The sequence below is a fragment of the Stereum hirsutum genome, assembly GCF_000264905.1.
Source record: "Stereum hirsutum FP-91666 SS1 unplaced genomic scaffold STEHIscaffold_29, whole genome shotgun sequence".
NCBI lineage: Eukaryota > Fungi > Basidiomycota > Agaricomycetes > Russulales > Stereaceae > Stereum > Stereum hirsutum.
The window spans coordinates 99,015-124,884 of NW_006763159.1; the positions used below are offsets into that span (position 1 = coordinate 99,015).

The following is a 25,870-nucleotide window of genomic DNA, read 5'->3' on the forward strand; positions in this document are numbered from 1 at the left end:
GACTGCTGATGTTGGTAAACACAGCGCGCCCAGGCGCGCCCGCGTACCCTGGCGGCGGCTAACTTCATCTCGGGATAGTCTGACTCGTCCGCCGCGTCTCAGACGTCGTTCCAGCTGTTTTCTTACAGTTCGTATACTCCTGCCATCATCTTCGTTTTCTCTATCTCTAAGTCGCGCTGATGATCAATCTATGCGGCGATCTGTGTGTTCAACATCTTGGCCTCGGAGTGTCTTCTGTTAGATCGACGTGTCTCCCAACACCTAGCAGCATTACTGAACCATCAACCTTTACATCAAAATTATACCAGTTCTATCTGACATACAAGTATCTTCGACTGTTTTACAGAATTAGACCTATTTCTTGGTCGGAGCTCCGTGCTCAAATATCATCTGGACTGTCGCCATCCTTGAGCAAAGTTGAGTGCTTGATTTATCTATTTTGGTCTCCGTTTGAATCTCGTATCAACAGGTGCTTTCATTCCCCATACGGACAATCTCACTCCCAAGGTCCTTGAACCGCACCGACAAGAATTCGGCATCCGGCCATTAGCCCCTATCCCATCATTTGTCGCCATTGTCTCATCTACGCTTTGTCTGAGATGCGTCATAACGCCTTCGCCTCACGCACAATTGCCTTATGGTAGGAGACACTCATTGTGGCGACCAAAACTCTCAGCACAGAGCACTCAGTGCTATAAAGGAGAATGGAATTCGAGGCTGATAACAATGTGCAGTTACTCTTGTCGCTTCGCCATCCCTTGAGACATTTCACAGCGCACAATGGCCCCCGTCGCCACAGAACTCGCCGAGACTCAGACTCGTTTCCCCTCAAAGCCGGAGCACCCTTACTATCAGCTACCCGTAGAGGACGATCCTCAAGATCCATATCCATACAAGCAGTATCGGGTACGATAACTTGCTTAGACGCTGTCGCTATCTCCCATTAACGTTCGTTTCACTGTGATACCTCGTAACTCCCAGCCTCGCTACCCAGACCTCAAGTGGCCTAAAATCGAGCCGTTCGACATCGAGGACCGTGGCCTCCGCGCTGATCTCGCAAAGAAGAATCTTTTCTCTGCGGCTTCTAAGGTCATCACGTTGAACCCCACCATCGGCACAGAAGTCCATGGCGTTGATTTGAGAACGCTTACCGATGCGCAAAAAGATGAGCTGTAAGTGATTCTCCGTGATCGATGTATGAACTCACCCATCTTACATTTGACGTCGTACAGAGCCTTACTAGTCGCCGAGCGGGGGGTAGTCTGTAAGTATTTGTTTTCTATCAATATTTTGGGTCGTCGTGATCGAACGCTCAACGGCACGGGACCCAAGTTTTTCGTAACCAGGACCTCAATATTCGGGAGCAACTCGAGCTTGCCCGCTACTATGGACCCCTTCACAAGCACCCTACCTCTGGCGTTCCCAGGGAGGAAGGTTTAGAGGAAGTACACGGTTCGTTCGTCCTTACATCTATCCTTCGGCACACATATCGAAGCGCACTTCCATCCGTCGGTATCTCGCTCCTGACTGACTTCTTCCGCAGTTGTTTATAGCGAAAACAACCGCCGCGTGCGCGACCCCTCCCAATTCTCCAAGCTACAACTGTGGCACTCCGACGTTTCCTACGAACGTCAGCCTCCTAGTACCACCTCGCTCAAAGTCATCACCGGGCCTGAGTACGGCGGCGACACGCTCTGGAGCTCCGGATATGCTCTGTACTCCTCTTTCAGTCGGGGATTCCAAGTATATCTGGAGGGTTTGAGCGCATTGCATAGTGCGGTGGCGCAGGCCGATGGGGCACGAGCGAGTGGATTGCCGGTAAGAAGGGAACCGGTTGAGACGATACATCCAGTGGTGAGGGTGCATCCTGTGACGGGATGGAAGAGTATCTATGTGAACCCTGGTAATAGTCGACCATTTTTGCCTATATTATGTGCTCGCTAACGATGCACATGTTGCAGGTTTCACCCGCCGCATCGTTGGCGTTCCGAAGGCTGAATCCGATACTATTCTCCAGTTCCTGTTCGAGCAGATCGCCCATAATGTGGATTTCCATGCCCGCATCAAATGGGGTCATAACGACATTGCGTTCTGGGACAATAGAGTAAGTCGCCTCCAACTTGCACGTTCTAAAACGCACTTTGTCTTATTTTTTGACTGCTCATAACTACCCAGATCGTTACGCATACAGCTACGTACGACTACGGTCAGGCCACACGCCATGCTCTCCGCGCCACGCCACAAGGCGAACGCCCGATCTCTGTCGAAGAGTACGAGAAGGACGGAAAGGTTGCGAAGGATAGGCAGCTGGAGATTTGGAAGGCAGAGGGCGTGGAGGCTCCAGAGTGGAAGTCAGCGCCATCGGATGGTGTTCAGAAACCAAGGGGATACAACGATTAATCCCAGAGCGACAGTATGCATTCGGATCAAAGTCCACCTTCGAGTCGATGTTTGCCGGTCTCCCTGTGTATATATGTCTATGTCGTGCTATTGCGTCTTGTAGGTATTTCCATAGTTTCTCGGTCACCTTTTGCTTACAACCATGTTCGAAGCCGGTCACCTCTCGCTCTCGCCGCCAAATTCACGATCTAGCCCAGGACCTAAGAACCTTTCACATCACCTCAGTCTAGCGGGCTCTCAAACCGACCCAGGCCCAGGGTATGCTCAGTTGATGTCTTCTCACTCACCGCCGCACCATCCCCACTAAGTACTTGCAGACTATTTGGTTACAGCAAAAGTAACTTGACACATTCGCTTTTGTCTGCCACAAGTAACTTAAAGCGACTTGTGGCATAGCCAGGGACTGCGTCAAGTTACTTAAGTGAGTAAAAGTGACTTCCGTACCTAAGTAACTTACTGCTTGCTGGCGACACTTAAGCATCGTAAACGATGATTTCCGTGAACATCTACATGGTCTTACCGTTTAGGTATCATCATCGAGCTGTTTAAATCGAGCCTTTATCTTGATCTCAAAGATACTACTGTACTTTTTCGCGCACAAGTTCACGCCACCGCCCCTCGGCCGTTGCCGAGATGACATAATCCATTCGTGTCCCGGTTCGCAAGCAGACCGGGACAAGGGACAATGTTCGTGAACATCGACACTTTTGCAGGGAGACGACCTTTCGTAACCGTTCAACAGGCATTTACCACTCTGAATTTGGGTGGAAGAGCTCACCCAGTAGCAAAATCTAGCCCAAAGTGTGTCTCGGAGGCCTTCCTGAGGTCAATTTAGGAGCCTAAATATATTCACATTTTCGTCAAATTTGGGTCAAATTTGGGTTTGTCCTACTTACAAGTTCCGTGCACGTCAATGGGGTGGGACTGTCCCGCGGCACAAGTTCGTTCGCGGCCCCCGTGGGACACGGGACACGAACTTGTGCGCGAAAAACTACAGTACCGTAGGAAGTGGCCCAAGGGATATCACGAGCACTAGGAGATGCCAGATATGCTATTTGACTGATACTGTACGTCATGTACGTACAGGACATATGTTTCGTCATCTACACCGATAGATATAGATTTAGCTAATAAAATAGCGAGTTTGGTAAGTGACGATGGAGGTTAGCGAGGCTGTAGTTTTTTTCGTAGACAAGAATCAAGCGGTGGGTTCTAATGAAAAGTCCCGGTCTGGGAAGACCGTGCGATGGTCAAGTGGCTACCCTGGTTTCAAAATAATAAGTCAAGCAGCAACAGACTTACAGGCATCAGCAGACAATGTATTGTGGCACCAGCTGGCGCTGGGAGGATCCAAAGCATAGGAGAAAAGGTAGTAAGGTGTTGCCAAAGAGTTAAAGCGGAGATTATCACGATAACCTACATCAATCGAAGGTGAACATCAAGTCTCGTCGACACTCATCACAGCAGTGGAGCACAGATTCCAGAATGAAGACCGACTTTTGACCAGGGACCGTGAGCAAGCCAAAGTGAACAAACTCAGTGTAAATAGAGAATTCCAAAAGTAAATTTGATGCATGTTAGAGCTATGACTGCTTATAAATTCAAAGGCGAGTGTAAATGAGGACTGTTGTGGAGGTGAAAGAGGTACGGGCATTAACGACAGCGGGGGATTTACAAGTGGCGCAAGCAAGATTCTTCAAGCGTGGGAAAAGCAAACGGGAGATTGCGGGCCTCACTTGGCGCGGAAGTGAGCAAAAAGCAACTTTATGCGTACTCAGACTATTTGGGTCAGTCATTTTTTATTTCCTTGCAATTCTTATCTTCAAGCTTAAGAGCAGGACTTGTGGTGCTTCAGCACATACACCGATTCATCAGTGCAATCTATGAAACTTACTTACTGTGATACCGCTTCGACTATTCTAGTACAGGAGAGCGCGATCGTGTGTGGGAATGACCGGGTGGCTGGTACTCTGTATGTAGAGGGTTGTTCCTGAATTACGAGCACGCCACATAAGCGTGAACCTCTCGTGAACGTGAAGCGCCCTCAGCTCTTCGTCTTCGCCCACGTCTTTGCCAGTGGACTTTCTCATTTTCTCTCGTCCACACCCCCGCTGCCCTTTGTTCTTCACATGTCGTTGAACCCTTCAAACGACACAACACATATCGGATGGCAATCGGAGCCCAGTCTTCGAGGCACATATACTATTATATCGAGCTGCGTCTCGACGCTTTTGATTTGCGTGCTCAGTGCTGTCCACCTCAACATCCCAGCCAAGGGCCATGCAGGCTGGGATCAGACGCTGAGGAAGGCCAAGTGGGTTTGCGCTGGAGTGTTCACGCCAGAGGTGTTGGCCCTTGCCGCGTTCATACAGTTCGATGCTGCAAAAACAATGACGACAAAAGCACAGCATCTCATGAAGGACGTGCATAGCCAGCCCGTATCAACGGCTCTCGAAGAGCCCGCCGATATAGAAGTGAGTATCTGCACGTATTGCTCTGTCACTGCCTTCTGATGGAAGCTCTGCCAGGTTGCACTTCTCTCAAGCCCGACAGAGATCATTAGTCGACGTCATCAGTGGACCGCATTGCATAGCTTTTTTGCATCTTCTGGCGGGTTTTGCGTTGATGTGTCCTCAAGCTCGGAACCACAGTTTCGGGCGCTGACGCTCAATGGCATCCTTTTTCTAATGAAAAACGAACCAGCCTCTATCCCGGATCTCTCACGAGAAGACATTCTAGAGAGGAGCAAGACGAGCAGCCTAGCCAAAAGCATTGCTCTTGTCCAGATCCTCTGGTTCTGTGCCCAGTGCGTTGCGCGACTGGCAGCGCGTCTTCCTATCAGCTTACTAGAGCTAAACACATTCGTCCACGGACTCTTCGCCCTCGGGACGTACGTGCTTTGGTGGAACAAGCCTTTGGACGTGACCTTGTCAATAACGCTCACGATTACGAACACCGAAATAACTCGCACTCAGTTATGTGAGGGCCATCGGACCAGCGTAAGGATGCCCATGCCGTTCATATTTTCGGAGGAGTATATTGACGAGAACGGTGATGATGTACCTTGGGGTACCTTAGGTTTCTGGACCGCGTTTTTGACAGTTCTTTATGGTGCCTTACATGCTGCTGCTTGGACTTCTAACTTTCCTTCTTCATGGGAGGCCATTTGTTGGCGTGCATCTGCATCGATCATAATAGGCACTGGTCTAGCTATTTTTTTGTTGATTGCCCTCTCGTCCATGTGTGCCTATGTAGACGATGTCCTGGAGTTTTTCGGAGTGAGTGAAACAATAGAGTTTGACGGTCTTAGAATCATTTTCATACCTGTTTTGTTACTCTCTTGTGTGGCACGCTTGTTTATTATCGTCGAGAGCTTTCGATCATTGTGGTTTCTGCCCGCTAGTGCATATGAACTACCTACTTGGTCGACATACATCCCTCACTTTAGTTGATAGCTAGCTATAGTATTCCCTTGGTCTTTCATTGTTTACGCATTGTGGAGTTGGTATGCCGCCGTTCAACCTTTACTAGCTTTACTACGAGAGCCGGAGTGAAGCTACTGCAGTGGAAGAGTATTTGTCGGCATAAATACTCGGCTATATGGCACAACTCCCAAAATGCAGTATGGGTAAATATTCATAAGCAATAGCGGGAACGTTTCTGGTCCTGTGGAAATATATCTACTTTTTGGGACACCAAAACATTGCGTCACGACTAATATATCACTGTCATGGTTGAATGTACCTCAGTACACTGCGGGAGGCAACAATATTTAGAGAAGAAACCGTAGAACGTACCGACTGTGACCTTTGCATACGATTGAATGCCCTCATACCTGACTTCTGTCGTACCGAGAATGGATGGTGTCGACAATATTATCTGATAGAAATTCGCTCTCAGAGAGCTCGGACCGTTGTGCTTGTTTCAAATCTGAAGCAGGATCGAATCGCATAGGCTCTGGAGAAGCGGAGGGTATTCCTGATATTGTAAAGACATTCTCGGGAGTAGAACGTTGCAGAGCAACAAGGAGTATGATGAGTGTAGGATAGATGCCCTATAAGGAATGATCGGATCAGTCAGTCATTGATACAACAGATGATAATGGGGTGCGCGGACCGATATGTTAGGTTGGGCCCACCCAATATCGAAGTCACCCAACACACCGAAGTCTGTAACGAACTCCACGACCTGCTTACTCGTTATGGGACGGCTCTAGTCGGATATGATTAGGGGTTCCTTACCCAGTATATACAGTATACAGCGCCAGACTCCACTAGAAGGGTCAGCACGCTTTCGACCTTCGACTTTGAGCTACCGCGGTTCAGAAATTCCTTGACCGACCGCCGAAAAAGCCTTCCGTGAGGATAATCAGCCCACTTCAAGTGCTCAGACGAGAAATAGAGTAACATACCAAGCTTTGACCGCGATCGCGATTGTCGCACCAAAGTTGGTAACGAATAGCCCAAAGGTCCCCAACATGTTCCACTCGAGAGCCGTATAATGATTGTCAAACTTGATCTCCCGCACATTCAGAACGACGAGAACGGACCCAGTTACTGGGCAGGTTGGATGAGTATGTTGTTCGCTGATACTTTTTTTTTTCACGTACCAGCGGTCCCAAGAAGAGAGAACAGAAGGAACATTCGAATCCAACGCTTATCATACCAAATGACCCATGCACGCCACACGACCACACAATCACTGATGAAGTATTGCGTCCTTCCCATAACATCGATTGCTATATTCATCCACTCCAGTTGGGCATAGAAGCTATCTGGAGCGACAGTGGCACAAATATACGGCCATTGAATGAGGAAGGAGAGTGTCGTGATGATAAGGTGGGCGGTCGATATAGCGAACATGCTTATGGTGACCGCGAGGAGGATGATCCGTGCATACGACTGTCGCAAGCCTTGAGAGCTGATCAACCGCAGATAAAGGAAGTCAGCGAAGCGATGTTATTCTTTACGTGGACGTACACCAATGTATACGTAGACATAATGATTAGACACGCAAATATACCTGAACATTGAGCATGAGGCGCAGAGTAGTCAGTGAACGTTTCGCCAGAACCGCCATCTCAATAGCGAACATTTACTCACCATAAAATACTCCATCTACCACCGTTGATTGCATCGCAATCCGTATGTCCCGAGGGTACCTCGGATCCCATCCTGGACACGAATTGTCGGCCATGGTCGTGCTAAGAGACCTGAGAGAGGGAGAAAGTACAAGTGATTATGGTACCACGCAGTGAACACAGGTATAAGAGGTAAAGTGCATTCCCCTGTCCTGACCCGAATAGTAGCATCATGACCATTGCGCTATACTTTAGAAGAAAGCCTATCGTGATATTCGCCAAGTCATAAGCTAAAGCTGTGTAAATCCTTAGGGCTAGATTGAGAGCAGGTCCGGCGTTTCAAAGACAGGACCAGCGGAGCGAATACGAAAGGCAATTCTGTTAGACCTGCTGTGGAAGAACTAGATTTCCGTAAAACAGCTCGCTATCCTTGAAAGCCTGGACGGTCTGTGAGTTGTATATTTGGGTGGTTGTAGCAGCAGCCTACTGTGCGAGTAGCTACTTGGCTTATCCTCCCCTGAGCGCTACCGTCAGGCTTCCATTTCGCTTCTGCCTCCTTGATTCCCCTTGATCGCACCTGTTTCGACATAAAAGTCATATGCTTTCATCATATCAGTAAACATGCTGTGTGCAAAGTACTTACCATCGTACCCCACTGGCACTCCCCGTAATGTAATCTTGTGAGTTGCGTGTACAGAGGTGAGCAGTGGTTACCCAGAGTCATAGAATTGTGGGCGATTGAATGGTGTATCTGAGTGGTTATGTTAGTCAATAGATGGGAAGGAGAGTCGGACGAGGAGGTAACAGTTCGAGAATCAAACGCGCAGGAATAGGCGCTGCGATGTGCTGGACAGGCACAAAATGATAAGCTCTTTGATCGCTGATCAACACTTCCGAGCCCACCCGGGGTCGTTTGTGATTCAGACTGTAAGTTGGGTCCAGCCGACTTTGTGCTGTCGGTTGAGGTTCCGCATTACCTTCAGCCACTGAGGAACTGGTCGAAGGTCATACATGCGGCTGAAAAAAGGTCCCACGATCATCACTTCCGTCAGTTACCTATGGCGTCCCAATACTCTCCGGATTCTCGTTCCTCGCAGCCAGCTTTGGCTTGTATTATGTATCGCGATCATGATTCTCTTCACCTGTTAATGTCCATGCCGTTCTTTGCATATGTATTTCTACCCGTAAGTGTATCTGAATAATATAAGAGACGCTCACGCAGCTACGCATCGAAGCGGCTTCACGTCGGTTTCGCCAATTCTGAAGCGAACTCTCTTTCGTTTCTCGACATGGTATATGCTTTCTTCTGAATGGGCGATCAAACTCATGCCTCAACTAAGATGTCGAGCAGATGTGCATTAAAAGAGTGAGCGCAAAGTCACAGTAAGAGGCCGACCAAAGTATAGAAAGAGAAAATAGAATTTATGCTACGTGGAAGAGGACATTGACGATGATAAAGTATGTACGTATGAACAGGTAAATGTGGCACTCTTGAGAAACGTATGGAACCCATAGAGGTGCATGGGCTTGCAGAAGGGCCGTGATGGCGGACAGAAACAGCGCATCTAATCGAGCCAAACAGACGCAGCGCAGCATCCACCATCATCGAGCGACAGCCTCGCAACCTCGACCATGCTGCCATTACCGGGATAATACTCGAGCATAGCGAGGAAACCAATTTCGGAGTCGGTCAGCGCGACGAAGTACTTCCCACCGACGTCGATGGTCGAAGGCGCGGGATTGACAGCGTTCGCAGAGTTGCCGGAGGTCGTGGTCTGGTAGGAGAAGAGGGTGGTACTTGTTGTGAGGTCGGACGAAGGAATGATAAAGCTGCCGCCATCGGAGGAAAGAGCATAGCCCTGGACGAATCCGTCCGTGGTAGATTCCCGACCACGAGTGGAAGCATACAAGATCGAGGCGTCAGCGGAGAGACGGACTTCATCGGCCCAATAACCGGTGCAGTTGGCTACGCACGGTGTGGATGAGTATATAGATAAGTTGACGCTAACAGATAGATATAAATACGCACCGCTAGGGACGGTGGCGACGGTCTGGTTGGTATAGGTCAAAGCACCGGTGGAGTTATCGATGGAGTAAATGTCGACGTTGCAGCCGTTCTGCTCGAGGACATAGAGATAGGTGCTGTTGGGGTGGAAGGCGACGTGCCGAGGACCATCAGAAGATGAAGGAGCTGTAGTGATCTCGCCCAAGACAAGGGTTCCATTCCCATCGACAGAGAAGCCCCAGACGGCATCCTGATCGATGTCGGCGGCGAAGACGAACTTTCCATTGGGCGTAGGGTCGATTCCGTGAACGAATGATGAGGAGTTATAGTCGACGACTTGGATCTGAGAGGTGAAGGAACCATTCGTGGGGTCGACTCCATACACGAGGGAGCAGGTACTTTCAGCGGATAAGATCATGTTTTGCTCCTCGAGTAGGGAGACATAGAGAGGGTTGCCGCTGGCGTCACAACCCTCGATGGAATCGAGCAGGCTGATAGTGTAGTTGTTGTTGAGGGTATAACTGCGTAGAAACATATGAGCTGCGCGGGCTGCGTGCTGACTCCCATAGAAAGTACTTACGCGGCGACTTGACCGGGACTTGTCCACGCAGCGGCGTATATGAAGGTGCGAGCAGACTGGAAACAAAGATGCAAAAGTCAGAGGATGGATACATAAGAATGCAAAGTCAATCACGTTGGTAGTAATCCAACCAGCCGCAGCTGCTGAGTTATTAGCAATCAAAGACATTGTCAAAGATTCATCGTCAAATTCGACAGAGTAGATGCTGTCGACGGAGAAGGTAGAAACAAGAAGATGATGCTTCTCAGCGAGAATAACCAACGGAAACATAAGAAAAGAGAAAGCGGCGACGGATGACAGCATTCTGAGGGACGATCTCGAGGGAGTCGAGGCACTAAGGAAAGTTAGGTCGAGGTGAAGAATTGGGAGTTGTGTTAGGCCGGCTTATATATTATGTCCACACCACAAGTAGCGCAAATAAGTCGAAATAAGAATCTAAGAGAAGACGAAGATCAATCACGAGGTGAAGGACAGCCAATGATGAGGGAAAGATGACACCCGTCGAGTTGAAGAAAGGAGGGCTTCGACTGCGGTGCGCACTTCGCCAACTCAAGGATGTGTATATATCGCCATAGATACGAGCGCCGATGTGCCAGAAGTACCGGATAAAAGCTCATGCAACAGAACAAAGTTAGAGCTGGGTTTGGAAAGGACGATACGCTGTCAAGGCATCATTATTCGGATACCTTACGCCACCGCCACACTAGTTCAAGCTATGGAGGAAGGCTTGAGGGCGACTACAGTGTAGTCAGCATAGCACAAATATACGTAGAAAAGCGATATCAGAAACTGCGACTTTGAATGCACCAACATTTGTAAATCAGAGAGCGAGACGGAGATGGCAAGCCCAAGAAAAGCGACAGACAGTATTCTTAACGCTATTCAGGCGACAAAAATGCGACTGGATGAAGAGAAAAAACAAAAATACAATCCGAATGGAGTCATGCTTCAGCAGCATCTGCTTAATCCATTCCCTCCAAAATAGCTACCATGGTAAAAGTCTGCGAGAAGAGCTCGCAGGTTGACTCGGCGTTGGATGGAATGGTTATGGATGCTGTCCAGTGAATTTCAGGGAAAGACGATGGAGACTCGGAGGAAGAGTATTCCAGTGCGGGAAGACACTAACCAAGGAAGACGATAACCGATAACCACTCGACAATGGTGTAAGTATACACCGTCTCACAAGAGGAGAGGCGGCCTTCGAGGGATACTTATGAGAGTTGTGAGCGAGTCGTTGGATTGCCCTCCGCCACGTGGCACTGCCCTTCCGGCCATCTCCGAGGCGGATCCGGAGTTGCGAGTGTTCGAGATCCTGAGCAACATCTTCCTGCCACTCTGTCTTCCCGATGGCGACGCACCTCTGCAGATCCGACCTGGAAACATTCCACTCGTGTTTACGATGATATGAAGCTGTGGCGCAACGTAGCGCTCAATACTCCTCGCCTCTGGTCGCGCCTCGAGATCATGTTCACCAACGACCCGACTCTGCGAGCTCTCAGTCGTACATGGCTTTCCTTATCTGATCCCCTGCCGAGCACAATCAGATACCAGATCAGCATCATTCCTCGATGCTATCTCGACGTGCCCTAGGCTTACTTCACTTTGCGTGAAGGACTGGAGACCCATTGTGTCGTTTCACAAGGACTGTCTTCCCCCTACTCTCTTCGACTTGGAGATATACAATAGCTCGCTGGAGTCATTCAGCCTCGATATGTTCATTTCTAGTGTCTCGCGATGCACAGCACTTGCATGCTTGACTCTATGGATGCTGAACATTCTTGGATTTGTTGATCGCCGCGTCCGCGATAGACACCCAATTATCCTCCCGAATGTTGTCACACTCGAGCTATATTCAGCCACCCACAATGCGTGCGCATCTCTCCTCAAATCATTTGAGTTTCCACACCTCTACAGTATTCGCGTTTACATCAACAATGACGATTCTGATCATGGTGCCTTCTCGTCAGCATTCATAGAGCTTGTTCGCCAATGTGGCCATAGCCTGCATATTCTCATAATGTCCTATTACGAGAGGCCATTCACCTCTCCAGGAGAGATGGTACAAGGTCTGCTAGCCTTGACGAGCTTAAAGTTTTACGAAATATTAAGCTCGACAGACACTGAGGATCTGCTGGGTACCCTGCGTTGTCAACCTGATGGACAACTCCTCCCCCGACAGAACGTTGTACTAGACTTCTTTCACATAGATGCCGCGGTCTGCGAACTCGAGAGACTCACAGATGCCGAACGGGCGGAGTCGCACAAGGAGGACATCAGATTCTTCTACGATTTCTATGGGCTATCACGGAGTTGATTCACTCGCGTTCGTCGCACCTCTTCTCCGTCCCCAATAGTCGTATGGTTCATCACTTCTCATAACTCTCGCTCGGACCGAATTTATGGAAGGTTTGGAGCCTTTTCACAGAGGAGAAGAGGGAGTTGGCAGAGTCTGAGGGCTGGGACGACCACGGCTCGATAACCAGCATTTTGCATGATCCCGAAGTGGATGAGAAAGGTGTCGCCTTAATCAGAATTTCCATGTAGGCTTCCGCATTAAATTCGTCCATGTTCATACTTCTTGGCTCGACGCGCTCTATACACATTCTTTCGAAGCACTCAACTCCTTGTGTCGAACTCCGGTATGTCACGATGCAAGCCAGCACCTCAATTTGGTGTATTGGGCGATATAATTGTCGCCTCGTTTCGCATCGCCTGTAGTTAATGTCGTCCACAATATCTCAGTGGTACCAATGGGCTTCCACGGTTACTACAAGTCGGCGGCCACACCTATGTTGTTAGTCCATGTGCAAGTGAATGAAGGTGCGTGAAATCAATCTCTCACTGAACGTGTGACATACTCGTCCTTGTTTTACATCCGCAATAGTGTGCCATGTCCAGAAAGCACACGATACGTCATACAGAAATATGTGTGACTCTCTGCATTTGTAGCTTCTGGCGGTCTGCCGCCTGTGAGGTTGTAGCATCCACCGTAAAAGAATATCTACAGGCTGCTCATGCTCTAACTGCATCCGGGTGAAGTCAGCGATCTCTGTCGAAGGGGCTCATGTGAGTATTGAACCCTCATATACAAACACATACTTTCACCCGTCGATCATTGATAGACGATCATGCGGTCAAACCATCGAAGACATTCAGGACACTGTTCCCGATGTCCATTCAGAGCAGGTTCGCCGAACGATCTGTGAGACGGCGACAACAATAGGATATTTGGTTCCATGACGACTGCGCTTCAGTGCTCCTTCGCGTCATCTATCCCTTTAGCCGTCGTATTTTCCCTTGCAATACGAGAGGGTATTTCCGACCGTGCACCGAGCTCGGTAGGATTGTAACCTAATTTATCTGATGACCATAATTTGATGCTTACTGTTCAGGCAAAATAATATGTGTAAATCCAGCAAAATGTCTCGTCAAACGCATCACACGACTGAGAGAAACGATACGTATAAAACCGTCGCCGACATGGGAGTCAAATGTCCACCGTCTCGATCCGCCATGCTCACTGTCCCCACTGCCTCCTTTTTGCTTCTAAGTGCCCTCGTAACTCTTGCCGCAGCTCAGTGTCCGCCTGTACATGTCTTCGGCGCACGAGAGACCACCGCACCGCCAGGTTTCGGCAGTGCAGGTCCCGTTGTTGACATGGTCCTCAGCTCAGTCCCTGGATCGACATCGGAAGTGATCAACTACCCTGCTTGTGGCGGACAGGCGTCTTGCGGAGGCGTCAGCTATGCGCAATCGGTTATTGACGGTGTGAATGCCGTAGCTAGTCAGGTCAACACTTTCAACACAGAGTGTCCGAGTACGGTACTGGTCCTCATTGGATACTCCCAGGTAAGTTCCATTTGTGCCATTATAACCTCTGTTTTGATCGACGTATACAGTTATTTGGCACTGATGACCTTGTTATTATGCGCCGCAGGGAGGTCAGATCTTCGACGACGGATTTTGTGGAGGCGGGGACACCAACGAAGGGCTTACCAGCACCGCTATTCCTATATCAACTGCTGCCCAGTCGAAAGTAGCAGCTGCGATCTTCTTCGGTGATCCTCGTCGCATTCCCGGAGAAAGTTTCAACGTCGGAACTTGCGAGGCCTCAGGGGTATGTTCGAGTTTTATTTCTCCCTTCATCGGCTTTACTCCTGCCCATCCATTGCCCTCTTTCACAAGACTGATACATATCTGGTGATGTATAGTTCGCACCACGTCCAGCTGGTTTCCAGTGCCCATTCGCGAGCCGGGTTCAGTCATTCTGCGACGCTCCGGACCCGTTCTGCTGCAATGGGGATGATCAGGCAGTCCACGAGGGATATGCGGCGGAGTATGGTTCTCAGGCGCTTTCGTTCATTCTCAATCAGCTCAGTGCGTTTGGTGCATGAGCCGTGCTCTTAGCACATATACATAATCAGGTCGACCAAGCCAGTGATGTAGTAATGTGAAGACGGAGAGACGGAGATGTGAAGTCACGCAGCATTCTGAACGGTTGTCCCTTGATGACCCCGAGTCTTCGTACATCGTTAGCCGGTAAGCATATATCGTATATTGCAACGGAAGGATCTGTCTGCATGTAAGCAGCGTACAAGAAACTATCAAAAAGTGTTCGTCCCATCAGTAGTAATGGTGTCCAAGAAAATTGTTCTCCATATCAACGGTAACGTACTCCTAGACTTTAATCGCCTTCAACGAGTCATCGCAGTCATCCGCTCCATATATGGATCGATCTTGTTTCTCTTCTTCGTCTGAACCTGCTCCCAGGGAAGGGCAGGGGCAAGGGAGGCACGTCAAACGAGTTCAAAGGTTTTGGGTGAAATGAAGGATGGCGGGAGGGAGACCGTACCTCAGTGATACGCCTGTCGATCGTCTGTTCCGCGACCAAACTGTAAACATGAACATCCTTCGTCTGCCCGATCCTATGCGCCCGACCGACTGCTTGCTCCTGTATTCGATCCATGATGAGCCAGAAATAGGTCTAAAGTGGATAAAGATCATTCTTACCTCCCTGTAGGGATTCCAGTTCGGTTCAGTGATGATTACATTGTTGCACGACGTGATATTCAGTCCTAAAAAAAGGGGGGGGAAGTAAGTGTACAGAATCGGATCGAGGATGAGAAGGACTATGCCGACCTGCCCCGCCAGCGCCAATAGACATCAAGAGAACGGTACGACGAGGGTCTGTCGCGATCTCAGCAAGCGCCGCATTCTGTGCGGCAGCGCCTATCTCGCCGTTATCTACCTCGAAAGAAGTTGTTCATGAGTGAAGTCGCCGGTAAGGAGCGTATGAACTTACATAAGGTGCACCCATATCCTCTTGTTTCCAACAAGTCGAACAAGATATCCAACGTGAGTAGGAATCGACACTGAAAAAAAAAAACCAGTTTACGCTTAGAATGAGCTGATAGGGAAGTGAAAGAAGAGGCGTACGAAAACGATAGTCTTTTCGTTCCCCGGCCTACGCCGAATCTCCTCCAAAACCTCCATGACGGCCTGGATCTTCGTGGACTCAAACCCCACGTCAAACGGGCCCTCCTCGCCTCCGAGAGTCTGTTCAGAAACGCCACGCTGTCGAAGAGATCCCTTGATGAGCGCTGGGTGACTCGTCACTGTACCGAAAAGTCATGTCAGATCGGGGACGTATTCGCATTAATTGCTAGGGCAAGAATATACCTTGACTCTGTCGTGTCATACGGGCAAGACTGTGGTACCTCATGGCGGTAACGAAGTCGTATACCGATTGCTCGACCGGGGTCAATCTGAGATTTATGGTGTGTTCATGAAGACCAGGAAGGTCATGTAGGACGTCCGTTTTCCGACGAATGAAATATTCAGAGAGACGCGCCTGGACAAATCGTCAGATGGTAGGAAGAAGAAAGAACATGGAATGAACCCACTGTGAGCATGGGGATGCAAATTTCATCAATCAAAATCCCGGATGTGGACATATGAGAGAGTCTCACCATCGCTGGACCTAACAGATAGCGGCACATTGAGAAACCGCCATGTGGACTTCAAATCCTCCTCCAAGGCATTCTGGAAATGCGACCGAGAATTTGTCAACGGAATTCCTACACACAAGTCTCAGTATAAAAGGCCAACCTGAGCCGGTGTAGCGCTGAGCAACAGCCCATGATCCTTCACGAGAGCACAACACGCGGCAGCAGTCAACGTAGCCGAGTTCTTCATATTCTGAGACTCGTCTTCAAATGTTGCACAAGTTCAGATGGTAGTTATTTTTTTAGGATCGAAAGAGTGACATACCCAGAATCACGCGACACCACTTCATCCCGTTCCACATAGGATAATCGTCCCTTCTGAGACGTTGGAGGTCCGCTTGGAGTGCCTTGTATTGTCGCCACAAAAGGTTATACGTTGTAATCTACGAGAAGGGGTCAGTTCATCTTAGGTAGAGTGGGCATGGCGATAATGATATCTCACCACCACATGTCTGTCTGCAAATACCCGAGGATCTACGGTACACAAAAAATGTGACAGAGAGATTAGCGCCGCTGTGCATGAATATGTCGCATTTGGCCAACCTTTGGATCTTTTTGGACCATGGTGAATGGCGACTTTCAGCTCCGGGGCGAACTTCGCCACTTCTCCCACCCACTGATCGATCATTGCTTTATTCGGACAGATAACCCTAGGGAGCACAAACAAACCGAGATCGTCGAGCGATGACCAGACTACACGGCACTAGATGAATTTAGACATACAAAGTTGGTCCAGAAAGAGGATGGGCACATATGAGTGCGATGGCGACCGGAGTCTTCCCAAGTCTGAATCACACCGCAGGATATCACATGAGCGCATGCCCCCCCTCCTCGGACAGGAAAGGCAAAATATCACATACCCCATCTGATAAGCCAACAGCGTCCCAACGTTACTGTTTACCCCCGGTATATTCTCGCTCTTCTCCCTCTTTACCAGTCTCTCCAGATCCTTAGCTTGGTACGACTTCAACTTCTCTCCACTCTTCTTGAACGTATACGACGGCTCAGATGCAGACATGCTCGGTGTCGCGGACGTGCGAGGAGAAGTACGATATGCTGACCCAGCACTGGCAGCTGAGGAGGAAGGATACCTATACTGGGAAGCACTGGCAGAGGTCGTGCCGAGCCGACGAGAGGAAACGGGAGAAGTAGGTGGCGAGGCAAGACCGAAGGCGCGTGTTCCTTCACTAGGAGTGGCTACTAGCGTAGACGAAGAGGTGTATTCGTCTTCCTTATCCGAGTCCTCGAAGACTGTCGAAGTGAGATGCGTGGACTTCGAGCCTCCGTTACGCCCTTTCGTCCGAGACGCAGAGTTATAGTTCGACGTCCCGGAGCTGGTGTTGCTCGTGGTGGTGAAGTTAGGAGCGGGGATGGGTTTCGTATCTCTCGGACGCGCGGAAGAGACCTTGTGCTTCGCCTCGAACTTGAAAGGGTTGGACTCCGGAGTAGGGTATGACGTCCGTGCTCCAGATGAATTGGTTTGCCTAGGCGGAGTAGACTGGGAAGATACCGAAGTACTGAAGGGAGCTGGAGTCGTGGGCGCGGTGCGAGCGGGTTGACGAGCTGGGGTGACGTCGGGAGTCACATATGCAGAGGTCGGATAGACAGATACCTTCTTGGGTGTAGATTTCGAGAACGTGGCCGAGGATTCAAACGCAAAAGGATTTGCTGCGCTGGAGGGGGGAGGCATGTCGCTGAAAGTGAACTTCGCTGGATCAGGCTTAGCGCTCGATCGTGGCGAACTTTGGGAGGTGGTAGTCGCAGAAGAGTGGGGTGCCGGCTTGCGGTCAGCGAACGAAGATGGTTGTCTGCTGGGTTCGAAGGAGTACGCTCGGACTGAAGAAGAAGAGCCTGACTTCGAGGACTTCGTCGGGGGAGAAGGTGTAGGAGAAGCCCTGACCGTAGAGCGACCTAGTACAACAAAACGACATCAACTCTCCACTGCACAGCGGTTGGTAGAGAAAGAAGGAACACTTACGCTGGTGTCAGGTATGGATCATCACTGTAAGTAATGGTCAAAAACGTCGGATACGTACACTCACAGATGAGCTAGACGGTGGCAACAGTGTATCCAATACATTTGACTTGCGACGCGAGAACCGCTGCCAACGCCTCTTTTTCAGCACTTATCAAGGATATGAGCACTATTCGAGCATACCGAATCGTCGAGGGTAATGGATGGGTCGAACGGGCTGGGATACATCTGGACGTTCGTGTCAGGATGAAGCTCAACCTCCCGGTCATCCCATATGCCAGGTGAACATAGCGCCCCAGAAACGTACCTGGGGCATGTCAGGCGTCGTATGCTCTTGTTCTCCAGCCCACCAGCCAACGAGCTTCCCAACAATGTGTGACATGAACTGTCAAGGACGGACAGTAGTCGAGTCTAGAGGGGGCGGACCCGAACGCGTCGAGTGGGTGGTTAATGACGCGTATTTATACGTTGTGGGCGCTTACGGGTCCGAGGTCCAATCTGACTCGTCACTCGAGAAGGGTAGTCGACAGGGCGACGGAACCATGACTTGTTCAAGAACAAAGAGAGACTCACTGGAGCACGGGTGCTTAAGTCGTCAGGTCTGCGGCGTAACAACCAGCACAAAAACTCCAATGTTGTCCACAGGAACCGAAGGAACTGGCGGAAGGACTCGCGGATAGCTTTGTTGCGGATGGAGATAAGGACAGACTTCGTTGATTGCTTAAAAAGGAATGAATTCATCCAGTGTCAAACACTCCAACTGAGCACCCACTGCGAACAGTGTCGAAAGCTGAGGAGGCTTGAGCACTGAGCTGAGAGCAAGCTGAGAGCTCTTGGTAGCCGAGACTCAGTCAACGTGGCATTCGGAATTTGCCGTACATTCAGCCCGAGTTCAGGGCGAGGAAAGGTCGCGAAAATTACTATCAATAAAGCCCCCAGTGCTGCTAAGTTATAACAAGCTAGCAAGTAAGAGAGGACCCGGACTATAGTTTGTTTGTTTTTTCACACGCCTGCCGACCTATGTAAATTGTATATATGATGGTATTTATCGTACCAAGACCGTGGAATCTTGAGAGAAAATCGCGAAAAGATTGCTGCTTTAGTGATGCGTCGCAGGCTGTCGCAGGTTACTTACTGTCTTTCGGCATGTCTTGTTTAACTAATGCACGTTCTATGAGGTTCTATGGTATCCCTGAAGGCAACTATTTGGGTGCATAATGACGTCGTCGACCTTGGAAGCACATCCTCGGGTTAAGGTCAAACCATCGATCCCTTCCTCGCGCTCCCTCCTCTCTCCTGTTGCATCTCAGTTTCCGAGAGCATGCGGGTAATCCACAATAACCAACGTCTCTTTGTCTTCTGCGATGCCACTGGTGATGATGATGGATTGATCACTCCAGGTCAGTACTTGTATGTCAGCTGAAAATCTCGCTCACTGATACTCTCGCATTTTCGATCAAGATGCGCCCAGCAAACTTCAGCATCCTGTTCATGGAGTCGAAGACACCAAAAGTGAGGAAACTCCTCGATATGTATTGTATCGACATATCACTATTTCAGAACTAAATCGTTGACCAGACACATCCAATGCGGGAATTACGAACGTACTTCGTCTCTGCAAGTATCAATTCTACTTGACCGCGCCTCCTCATCCTCGTCTGACATCTTTGTTGTACAATAGCCCGTGCCCTCAAATCTCAAGATACCAAGTGCGTCCACTTCCTTGTCCTTATTATTTTTCGTAGATGTATTTAAATGTCGACTACGCGCTGTCAGGACTGGAATGCTGCAAATCGTATTCTATCAAAGCGGTGTGCAACCTGAAGCGAACTTCTTAGGAGAATTTGTTGGAGACGATGCCAAGCTAAGTGGGTTTAATCTTGAACCGTCTCAATCGATTGAATGTTCCTGATTTATACATCGTTTCAACAGAAGATCAAGGTGTCGCAGTCGGTAGGGATTCCATTACAATCCTTAAGTACAAATGATTGACGGCTTTCATCCGATGTACACAGCTAGTAAGATCAGGGATGTCTATGCATTTCTGGCGCAGAATTACGAGGAGGGCGATGAGATCTTTATGTTCGGGTGCGTGGATGTCTCCACAATTTCGCCTCTTACTGATGCTGATATACCTCTACTCATAGCTTCTCGAGGTGAGCTACCAGATATTCTCACCCCTGTGTAGACCATACATTCACGCCTTAAATGAAGGGGTGCATACATTCTGAGAAAGACATTGGAACTGATCGTACGCATATATTCACGGTTTTTAATTCATCTTCACTAACTTGAAATATATCTACGTTGTAGGACAAGATCGGATTACTAGAGACGGAGAATCTTGGTGTATTCTTCAGTATCTGGGGCGCGCTTCATACGGGAAAAATCCATCCTGTACCTGTCGGCACCAGGAAGCCAAGGATCAGGTGAATTCCAGTCATGGTCCGATGTGTATTGACTGATGCTATAATAATACTTTCAGATGTGTTGGCTTTTGGGATACAGCTGGAGCAGCATATAACCAGATAGAGGCACTGCGCATAAAGGATACAGACCTCCCATCCAACATCGACGTCGCTCTTCATGCGGTGTCTCTTCAAGAAAATCGGAGGGAGTTTAGGCCCACGCTGTGGACGACTCCGGAGAACGGACTTGGTGCGAACCAGGTTCTAAAGGAGGTCAGGGGGTTGCATACCCAATTCTACTCTAGTCATGCTGATTATCAGGTACTGGTATAGGTATGGTTTCCTGGAGCACATAGCGACGTGGGGGGCTCTTATGAGCGCCATGAACTCGCCGATATTGCCTTGTTCTGGATGGTGGTATGTTTCTTGATTACCACAACTTAGCAGACATTTCACAACTGAGCATATCGCTATACAGGGAGAGATCATCGACCACGATCTCTTCGAGGTCAACACAGGCGTTATCATCAGGAGCAGCCAGCCTCATCCCGAGCCTTGGGGAGCGCCCCAGCCGCACAATGCATACATCGAATCCTCTTGGATGGCGAGGCGAATGATCCATGCTGAACAGCGCCTAGAAAGCGGAGACATCACTCCAGACACCAACTTCCATGAAAGCTGGAAGTTTGCACCGGATACGTTGACCCTCGACTATAAGATGATCTCTGCGAATATTGTACAGGACGCATTTACGAGCGATTGGAGTCCGAAGTACTGCACTCTCAATGCGTTCGAAGAGAACAGAAAGGCTCATTGGAACCATCAACGGGTGTGTTATTTTTCTTCCATATTTTTCTTGTATGTGCCATATAACGAGCTGTGAATTGTGTAGACTGATGCACCGATCGTCTTGGACCATGTACATGGCTTGTTCGGTCGTCCAGAGGAGAAAGTCAAATGGGTTAGTCGCGTTTCACACACACCCTCCTACTCTTGTTCTCGCCATGTTTTACGACCATGTCCTAGATCTGGTCCCATAATTTTCCCGAAGCTCGAGCGAGGACCAAGATCCAAGGTGGGGTAGAGGCGGATGGGACACCTATCTGGATTGGCCGTGGTTATAAAAACGTTCGTTACATGATGCTTTGCCTTTTTACCTTTGGCCACAGTCACTGAAACTTCGACATGCATCGTCAGGGTGGGGCATGTAAGTGATGCAGGGAATAATGTCATGCGTGGTCTAACTATCTTGCCGGATAGACCCCGGTGAAATCATCGGCGACGCTTCACAAGTACGATTCGCTTGTAACGGGGAAGAAGAGACGGTGATTATGAGTAATATCTTCCAACTACTACGCTTCACTGACGACACAAATTATATCAATTCAATAGCTTTCTTTACACGAAATACTCACAGGAGATACAACCTCAGTCCGTTGGCTCAGAGTCGAGGGAGAATTCGCGCTGCACAAGATTTCTGGTTTCAAGCCCTTGCTGTAATTATTTTTGCTTACATCGCTATGTTGAAAGCACTAAGACTAATAACTCCCGATATGACGTCGACAGTGCTGGCGGAGACGATACCGGGGAGCTCATGTATGTCGTCCAGGCTTTTCATCAGGATGGAATTCATTGCGGAAACGTGAAAGAAGGCGAACTAGGTTGGTACTCATTCTGACGCCTATAATTTCTCGGCGTCATATTCACCTGTTATACTTTTCATTCCGTGTCAGCCCACATCGCGTACGATGGTGCTCAATATGAGAAGCAACAGTACAATATCCTAGCGTGGAAATCCGAAAAACCTCTTCGCAGCGTCATCGGAGAGTATAGGACAACGAAACACTGGTCGGAGGGCAAGGCTGGCGCATCACATTCAAGCACGATCAACCTGTCTCACAAGGATGCCATCTCTCCTCGCATTGCCGTCGGCTTGAATTATCTTGATATGCATATAACTCACTGCTTTCGTATACACGGATATACCGACAACATCGGCGAGGGTCATTTCATGGCCCATATTGCTACTTGGGGAGATTCCGTTGTGTACAACGGTGTACTCTCCTGGTTGAAGCTACCCGCGTGTGATCCCGACATTCGTACTGGCGTGTATCACTGCAGTCAGGAGTCGTCAGATTGGGTTGCCTTCGACTGGCGCTATGACTCATATCCTGTCGTCTTTGTAGGCATGTGCGGATTCGACGTCGGCAAAGTCCCTCGTCTTTCGGTTACCGCCACCAACGTCAGCAGGACTGGGTTCCAGATCAACGTGGAGAAGTGGGGGGACACAGAGCTTCACGGCTGTTGGGTAACGTGGATTGCTTTCCCGGCCAACAAGGACGGAATATGCGCTGGAAGCTTCGGAAGTAAAACGACGACAAAAAGCAGCAATTCAGGCCACATCCGTTTTCCGTGCCACTTCAAACGACCCCCCACGATATTCACTGCGTTCACAAAATTCGATCTCGACACGCGGAATAACTTGCGAATGCGCTCAGACACGTCTAACGCGACTACAAGCGGGATGGATTGGTCGATTGAGACTTGGGCAGACTCCATGTTTTACGACGCTCAGATGGCGTATCTGGCTCTGGAGGATTAGGTACGCTCTATTTTACACAGACCATGCTCCTCTCGTGGACATTCCGATGTAATATAGGCGGATTAGTGTGCTGTTTGACTATCGCACTGACTGGTTTATGCTTCTGTTAACGCTGTTGCTCTCGAACAGAATCGTCTAGTTCATGATCAAGGAGGCACCAGTATCTAGTTGTTTCTGGTGGCCTACCAACGTTTGAAGAAGATTTTTGAGTTTTGTACGATACACTTTGGTGGAAGATTTTTTCACATCTACTCTTTGGTGGCAGATTACTTCACATGTAGAATATGGCCGACTACTCCTGATAGTATACCTTCAATGTACGAGCCTGAAGATGATCGTGGCACATAGGCGTGTTACATCTCGGACTTCACACCCATGTATGCGAGAGATAGCGATACTGAACAAAAGCGGTCGAGACGGGATGTACAAGTTGTGTACTAGATAAAACGAGCGAAATGGTACATAAAGGCGACGGTGCTCTTGTATCGGCCTTGGTGGCATCAGACAGTGTACGTTGGATGTACGAAGACGATAACGCTCCCGGCGGGGTATTTGTTGATTTATGTGCTACTCAAGCAGATTTCCTTCCTTAAATACGCCATAAGATATATGTTATTCCACATAAGAGATTCTAAACTAAGAGCTGGATGACTCGTTACTCGAAGAAGGAAAAAAAGTGGGTGGTGGAGAATTCACGCTAACCTCAGCAGTAACCCAGCGTGGTAGCCTACCTTGACTTTGTCATAGTACTTATATGGGTAAGATATTTCGTAGCTTTACCACATTGTGCAGCACGTTGAGGCATGTGAATATAATAATGGCAAAACTCATACTGTGCTGATAAAACCAACGTTGATGCCAGTACTCAACTCGGGTAGCCTGAAGGCGCCACACGCCACACATCCAGGAGTCGGCGCCGGCGCTAAGTCGTCAGTCACTCTTTCGCTCCGACCACCATCACCTCTTCAAGCCCTCCCACTAGATCTTAACGGAAGCAGCCTCTCGTCGTTTTCCATTCAACCTTCTTCTATGCTCATCCGAATACGTTAACCGCTGTGCCACTCCAGAGTAACATGCGCTCAACATCATTGCGCCGGTGGACCTCCTCTTCCTATTCCACCAATGCAGGTCCTTCCTACGTTTCCGTCCATGCCTCACAGTCCACCTCGGTTTATCATCGTCCATGGCTTACATTTAGTGAACCAGTGCCCTGTGATTCTCAAAGTCTTGAAATGTGCTGTTGAATGTAGGGAAACATATCAGCCATGAAAGTGAGTCTGATGCCCTATTCGCTGTCATCTCACTGCCTTACGAATCCACAATATCCTTTACCCATACCCCTCGTCTTTCCTTGCTTTCTCCCCCGCCTACCTCGCATTGTCCAAATCACGACATGACCACCCACCAGATATACCAAACCGCACATTCCCACTGTATAAATCCGCCTTCTTCAGCTTCTGGACCGCCGCCGGTACAGCGCTTAGAGAAACTTACGAGCCTTCACCGAAATGCCGACATCGAGGACATCAAACATATATGCGTAGCTCGTACTACGAAAAGGAGGCGGCGGGCTAGTGAGGGGCCAGGACGAATGAAGATGGAAGGAAGGGCGGGCAATACGAGTAAGAAGGGAACTCTAAGCAGGTATGCACCGTTCGTGTCCGTTCGTCGTCTCCGTCTCAATTAGTCTCATACTGGTGGCTAGTGCCGGTAGGTCATCAAGTACAGTGCAAGAATGCGTTAGAAATAGGGTATAGGTGCGCAGACGAGACCAATTATTGACAAAGTAAGACGGGTCTGGTGAGTAACGAGTACGATATCCATTCACTCCCTCCCTTCCGACCTCATACTTCCGTCCTTGACTTTCTCGCACAGTGATATCGATCTCCTACACGCATGCCACTCTCCACCGATAACTCTGTCACAGTCACCAATGACCATGCGCAGCCATATGCGACATCGATTCCTCGCCTTGTCACGAGGCATGTACCGCCAGCGTAGCTCATGCCCATATCTTGCTGACGATTCAACACCGCCTAGGATGTTCATCGCAAACTCAAATCACTCGGCATCCGTTGTAATTACGGTCTGGTGCTATGTTTATCCGCTCTTGCTCGCCCACCATCTTGATCGTGCTCCCGATTGCCCGTGGTGTACTCTATCTCACTGATCCTTGTTCCGCTCGCGATGATTGTGCAAAGAATGGGGCGGAGTGAATTTTGCTTCCCATTCAGTTGCGTTCACCCGTAGACGCCTTTGAGGGAAGAATGGCCCTTTAAATTCAGACTGCATTGAAATGATGATCGGAAGGAGTCCTCAACGTTGGTATCGACGCAGACCACCAACACGGGAGGGGCATGGGGTACAACGGAGCATGAAAGTACTTGGATAAGTATTACCTCCCGTCTGGCTCTCTTGCCTCGCTTGGCCGAGGGGACATCAAATGCATCAGCCTCCTTGCGATCTGAACCGTCTCCCTGGTCCTCTTCGTGCCGTCTCTCCATTCCTGTAGACGTCCTGTGGGAATGTCTCCCCACGCCGAAGTCACTTCAGCGTTTGGCCGGCCAGTCAATCCGACCAGGGTATCCGACTACGCTAAATCAATAATCACGTTGCAACGGTCCATAAGTCATGAGTGCGTCGGAGAACCAGGGCATCCGGCTTCGCTCAGATAGGAGAGCGCTTACAGCAGTTGATTGTTTCCGCTGCTGTGCTCAAAGCGCTACATGTCTACTCGCACCAACCAGCGTGTTGTCTATTTTAGGTTCTGGCACTGACATATAAGATCAGGATGGGTCTGTCTTGACGTTCGCCA

General features: G+C 49.3%; 9 protein-coding genes across 9 annotated transcripts; 6 read left to right on the forward strand and 3 right to left on the reverse strand.

Moving 5' to 3' along the window:
• Positions 1–780: 780 nt before the first annotated feature.
• On the forward strand, positions 781–2,400 carry STEHIDRAFT_163882 (alpha-ketoglutarate-dependent sulfonate dioxygenase; the record flags this gene model as incomplete). Its single annotated transcript, XM_007311614.1, has 7 exons — positions 781–906; positions 982–1,172; positions 1,233–1,264; positions 1,333–1,452; positions 1,544–1,903; positions 1,962–2,104; positions 2,176–2,400. The coding sequence occupies 7 exons, from the start codon at positions 781–783 to the stop codon at positions 2,398–2,400; spliced, it is 1,197 nt and encodes a 398-aa protein (XP_007311676.1).
• A 2,129-nt stretch (positions 2,401–4,529) lies between these two features.
• On the forward strand, positions 4,530–5,988 carry STEHIDRAFT_116695 (uncharacterized protein; the record flags this gene model as incomplete). Its single annotated transcript, XM_007311615.1, has 3 exons — positions 4,530–4,874; positions 4,929–5,678; positions 5,932–5,988. 3 exons carry the CDS (start codon positions 4,530–4,532, stop codon positions 5,986–5,988), a joined length of 1,152 nt encoding a protein of 383 aa, XP_007311677.1.
• A 39-nt stretch (positions 5,989–6,027) lies between these two features.
• Positions 6,028–7,596, reverse strand: STEHIDRAFT_173208 (uncharacterized protein; the record flags this gene model as incomplete). The annotated part of the gene is made up of 8 exons (XM_007311616.1): positions 6,028–6,125; positions 6,198–6,454; positions 6,517–6,588; positions 6,642–6,753; positions 6,812–6,956; positions 7,010–7,320; positions 7,380–7,422; positions 7,503–7,596. The coding sequence occupies 7 exons, from the start codon at positions 7,594–7,596 to the stop codon at positions 6,230–6,232; spliced, it is 1,002 nt and encodes a 333-aa protein (XP_007311678.1). The 3' UTR covers positions 6,028–6,125; positions 6,198–6,229.
• Positions 7,597–9,045: 1,449 nt separating this feature from the next.
• Positions 9,046–10,368, reverse strand: STEHIDRAFT_116697 (3-carboxy-cis,cis-mucoante lactonizing enzyme; the record flags this gene model as incomplete). Its single annotated transcript, XM_007311617.1, has 4 exons — positions 9,046–9,446; positions 9,510–10,006; positions 10,066–10,121; positions 10,180–10,368. 4 exons carry the CDS (start codon positions 10,366–10,368, stop codon positions 9,046–9,048), a joined length of 1,143 nt encoding a protein of 380 aa, XP_007311679.1.
• A 3,210-nt stretch (positions 10,369–13,578) lies between these two features.
• On the forward strand, positions 13,579–14,459 carry STEHIDRAFT_135853 (catalytic core domain of acetyl xylan esterase; the record flags this gene model as incomplete). Its single annotated transcript, XM_007311618.1, has 4 exons — positions 13,579–13,623; positions 13,645–13,914; positions 14,003–14,182; positions 14,277–14,459. 4 exons carry the CDS (start codon positions 13,579–13,581, stop codon positions 14,457–14,459), a joined length of 678 nt encoding a protein of 225 aa, XP_007311680.1.
• Positions 14,460–14,601: 142 nt separating this feature from the next.
• On the reverse strand, positions 14,602–18,840 carry STEHIDRAFT_106345 (P-loop containing nucleoside triphosphate hydrolase protein). The gene is made up of 18 exons (XM_007311619.1): positions 18,619–18,840; positions 18,353–18,456; positions 18,229–18,273; positions 18,113–18,172; positions 16,931–17,981; positions 16,794–16,856; positions 16,614–16,720; positions 16,513–16,544; positions 16,336–16,453; positions 16,174–16,274; positions 16,035–16,107; positions 15,745–15,915; positions 15,502–15,680; positions 15,368–15,437; positions 15,205–15,309; positions 15,076–15,140; positions 14,918–15,016; positions 14,602–14,825 (listed from the first exon to the last, which is right to left on the reverse strand). Exons 5-18 carry the CDS (start codon positions 17,758–17,760, stop codon positions 14,760–14,762), a joined length of 2,079 nt encoding a protein of 692 aa, XP_007311681.1. The 5' UTR covers positions 17,761–17,981; positions 18,113–18,172; positions 18,229–18,273; positions 18,353–18,456; positions 18,619–18,840; the 3' UTR covers positions 14,602–14,759.
• A 1,210-nt stretch (positions 18,841–20,050) lies between these two features.
• On the forward strand, positions 20,051–21,336 carry STEHIDRAFT_69796 (uncharacterized protein; the record flags this gene model as incomplete). Its single annotated transcript, XM_007311590.1, has 6 exons — positions 20,051–20,133; positions 20,260–20,296; positions 20,359–20,474; positions 20,531–20,726; positions 20,787–20,870; positions 20,932–21,336. The coding sequence occupies 6 exons, from the start codon at positions 20,051–20,053 to the stop codon at positions 21,334–21,336; spliced, it is 921 nt and encodes a 306-aa protein (XP_007311652.1).
• A 1,029-nt stretch (positions 21,337–22,365) lies between these two features.
• Positions 22,366–23,055, forward strand: STEHIDRAFT_69789 (uncharacterized protein; the record flags this gene model as incomplete). The annotated part of the gene is made up of 1 exon (XM_007311588.1): positions 22,366–23,055. A coding segment is annotated over one exon (690 nt), but the record flags the coding sequence as incomplete, so codon positions are not given.
• Positions 23,056–24,320: 1,265 nt separating this feature from the next.
• Positions 24,321–24,812, forward strand: STEHIDRAFT_135855 (uncharacterized protein; the record flags this gene model as incomplete). Its single annotated transcript, XM_007311620.1, has 3 exons — positions 24,321–24,326; positions 24,464–24,699; positions 24,761–24,812. The coding sequence occupies 3 exons, from the start codon at positions 24,321–24,323 to the stop codon at positions 24,810–24,812; spliced, it is 294 nt and encodes a 97-aa protein (XP_007311682.1).
• Between the last annotated feature and the right edge of the window lie 1,058 nt (positions 24,813–25,870).

Excerpts from the sequence above, each read along its gene's own strand:
- STEHIDRAFT_106345 (XM_007311619.1), bottom strand. The coding sequence starts at position 17,760 with ATGCCTCCCCCCTCCAGCGCAGCAAATCCTTTTGCGTTTGAATCCTCG. Across the intron at positions 15,916-16,034 it reads ATCTGTTAGGTCCAGCGATG|CGCGTCTCTCTGAATATTTC; the intron begins GTGAGACTCTCT and ends GATTTGTCCAGG. Across the intron at positions 15,438-15,501 it reads ACGAAAAGACTATCGTTTTC|TGTCGATTCCTACTCACGTT; the intron begins GTACGCCTCTTC and ends TTTTTTTTTCAG.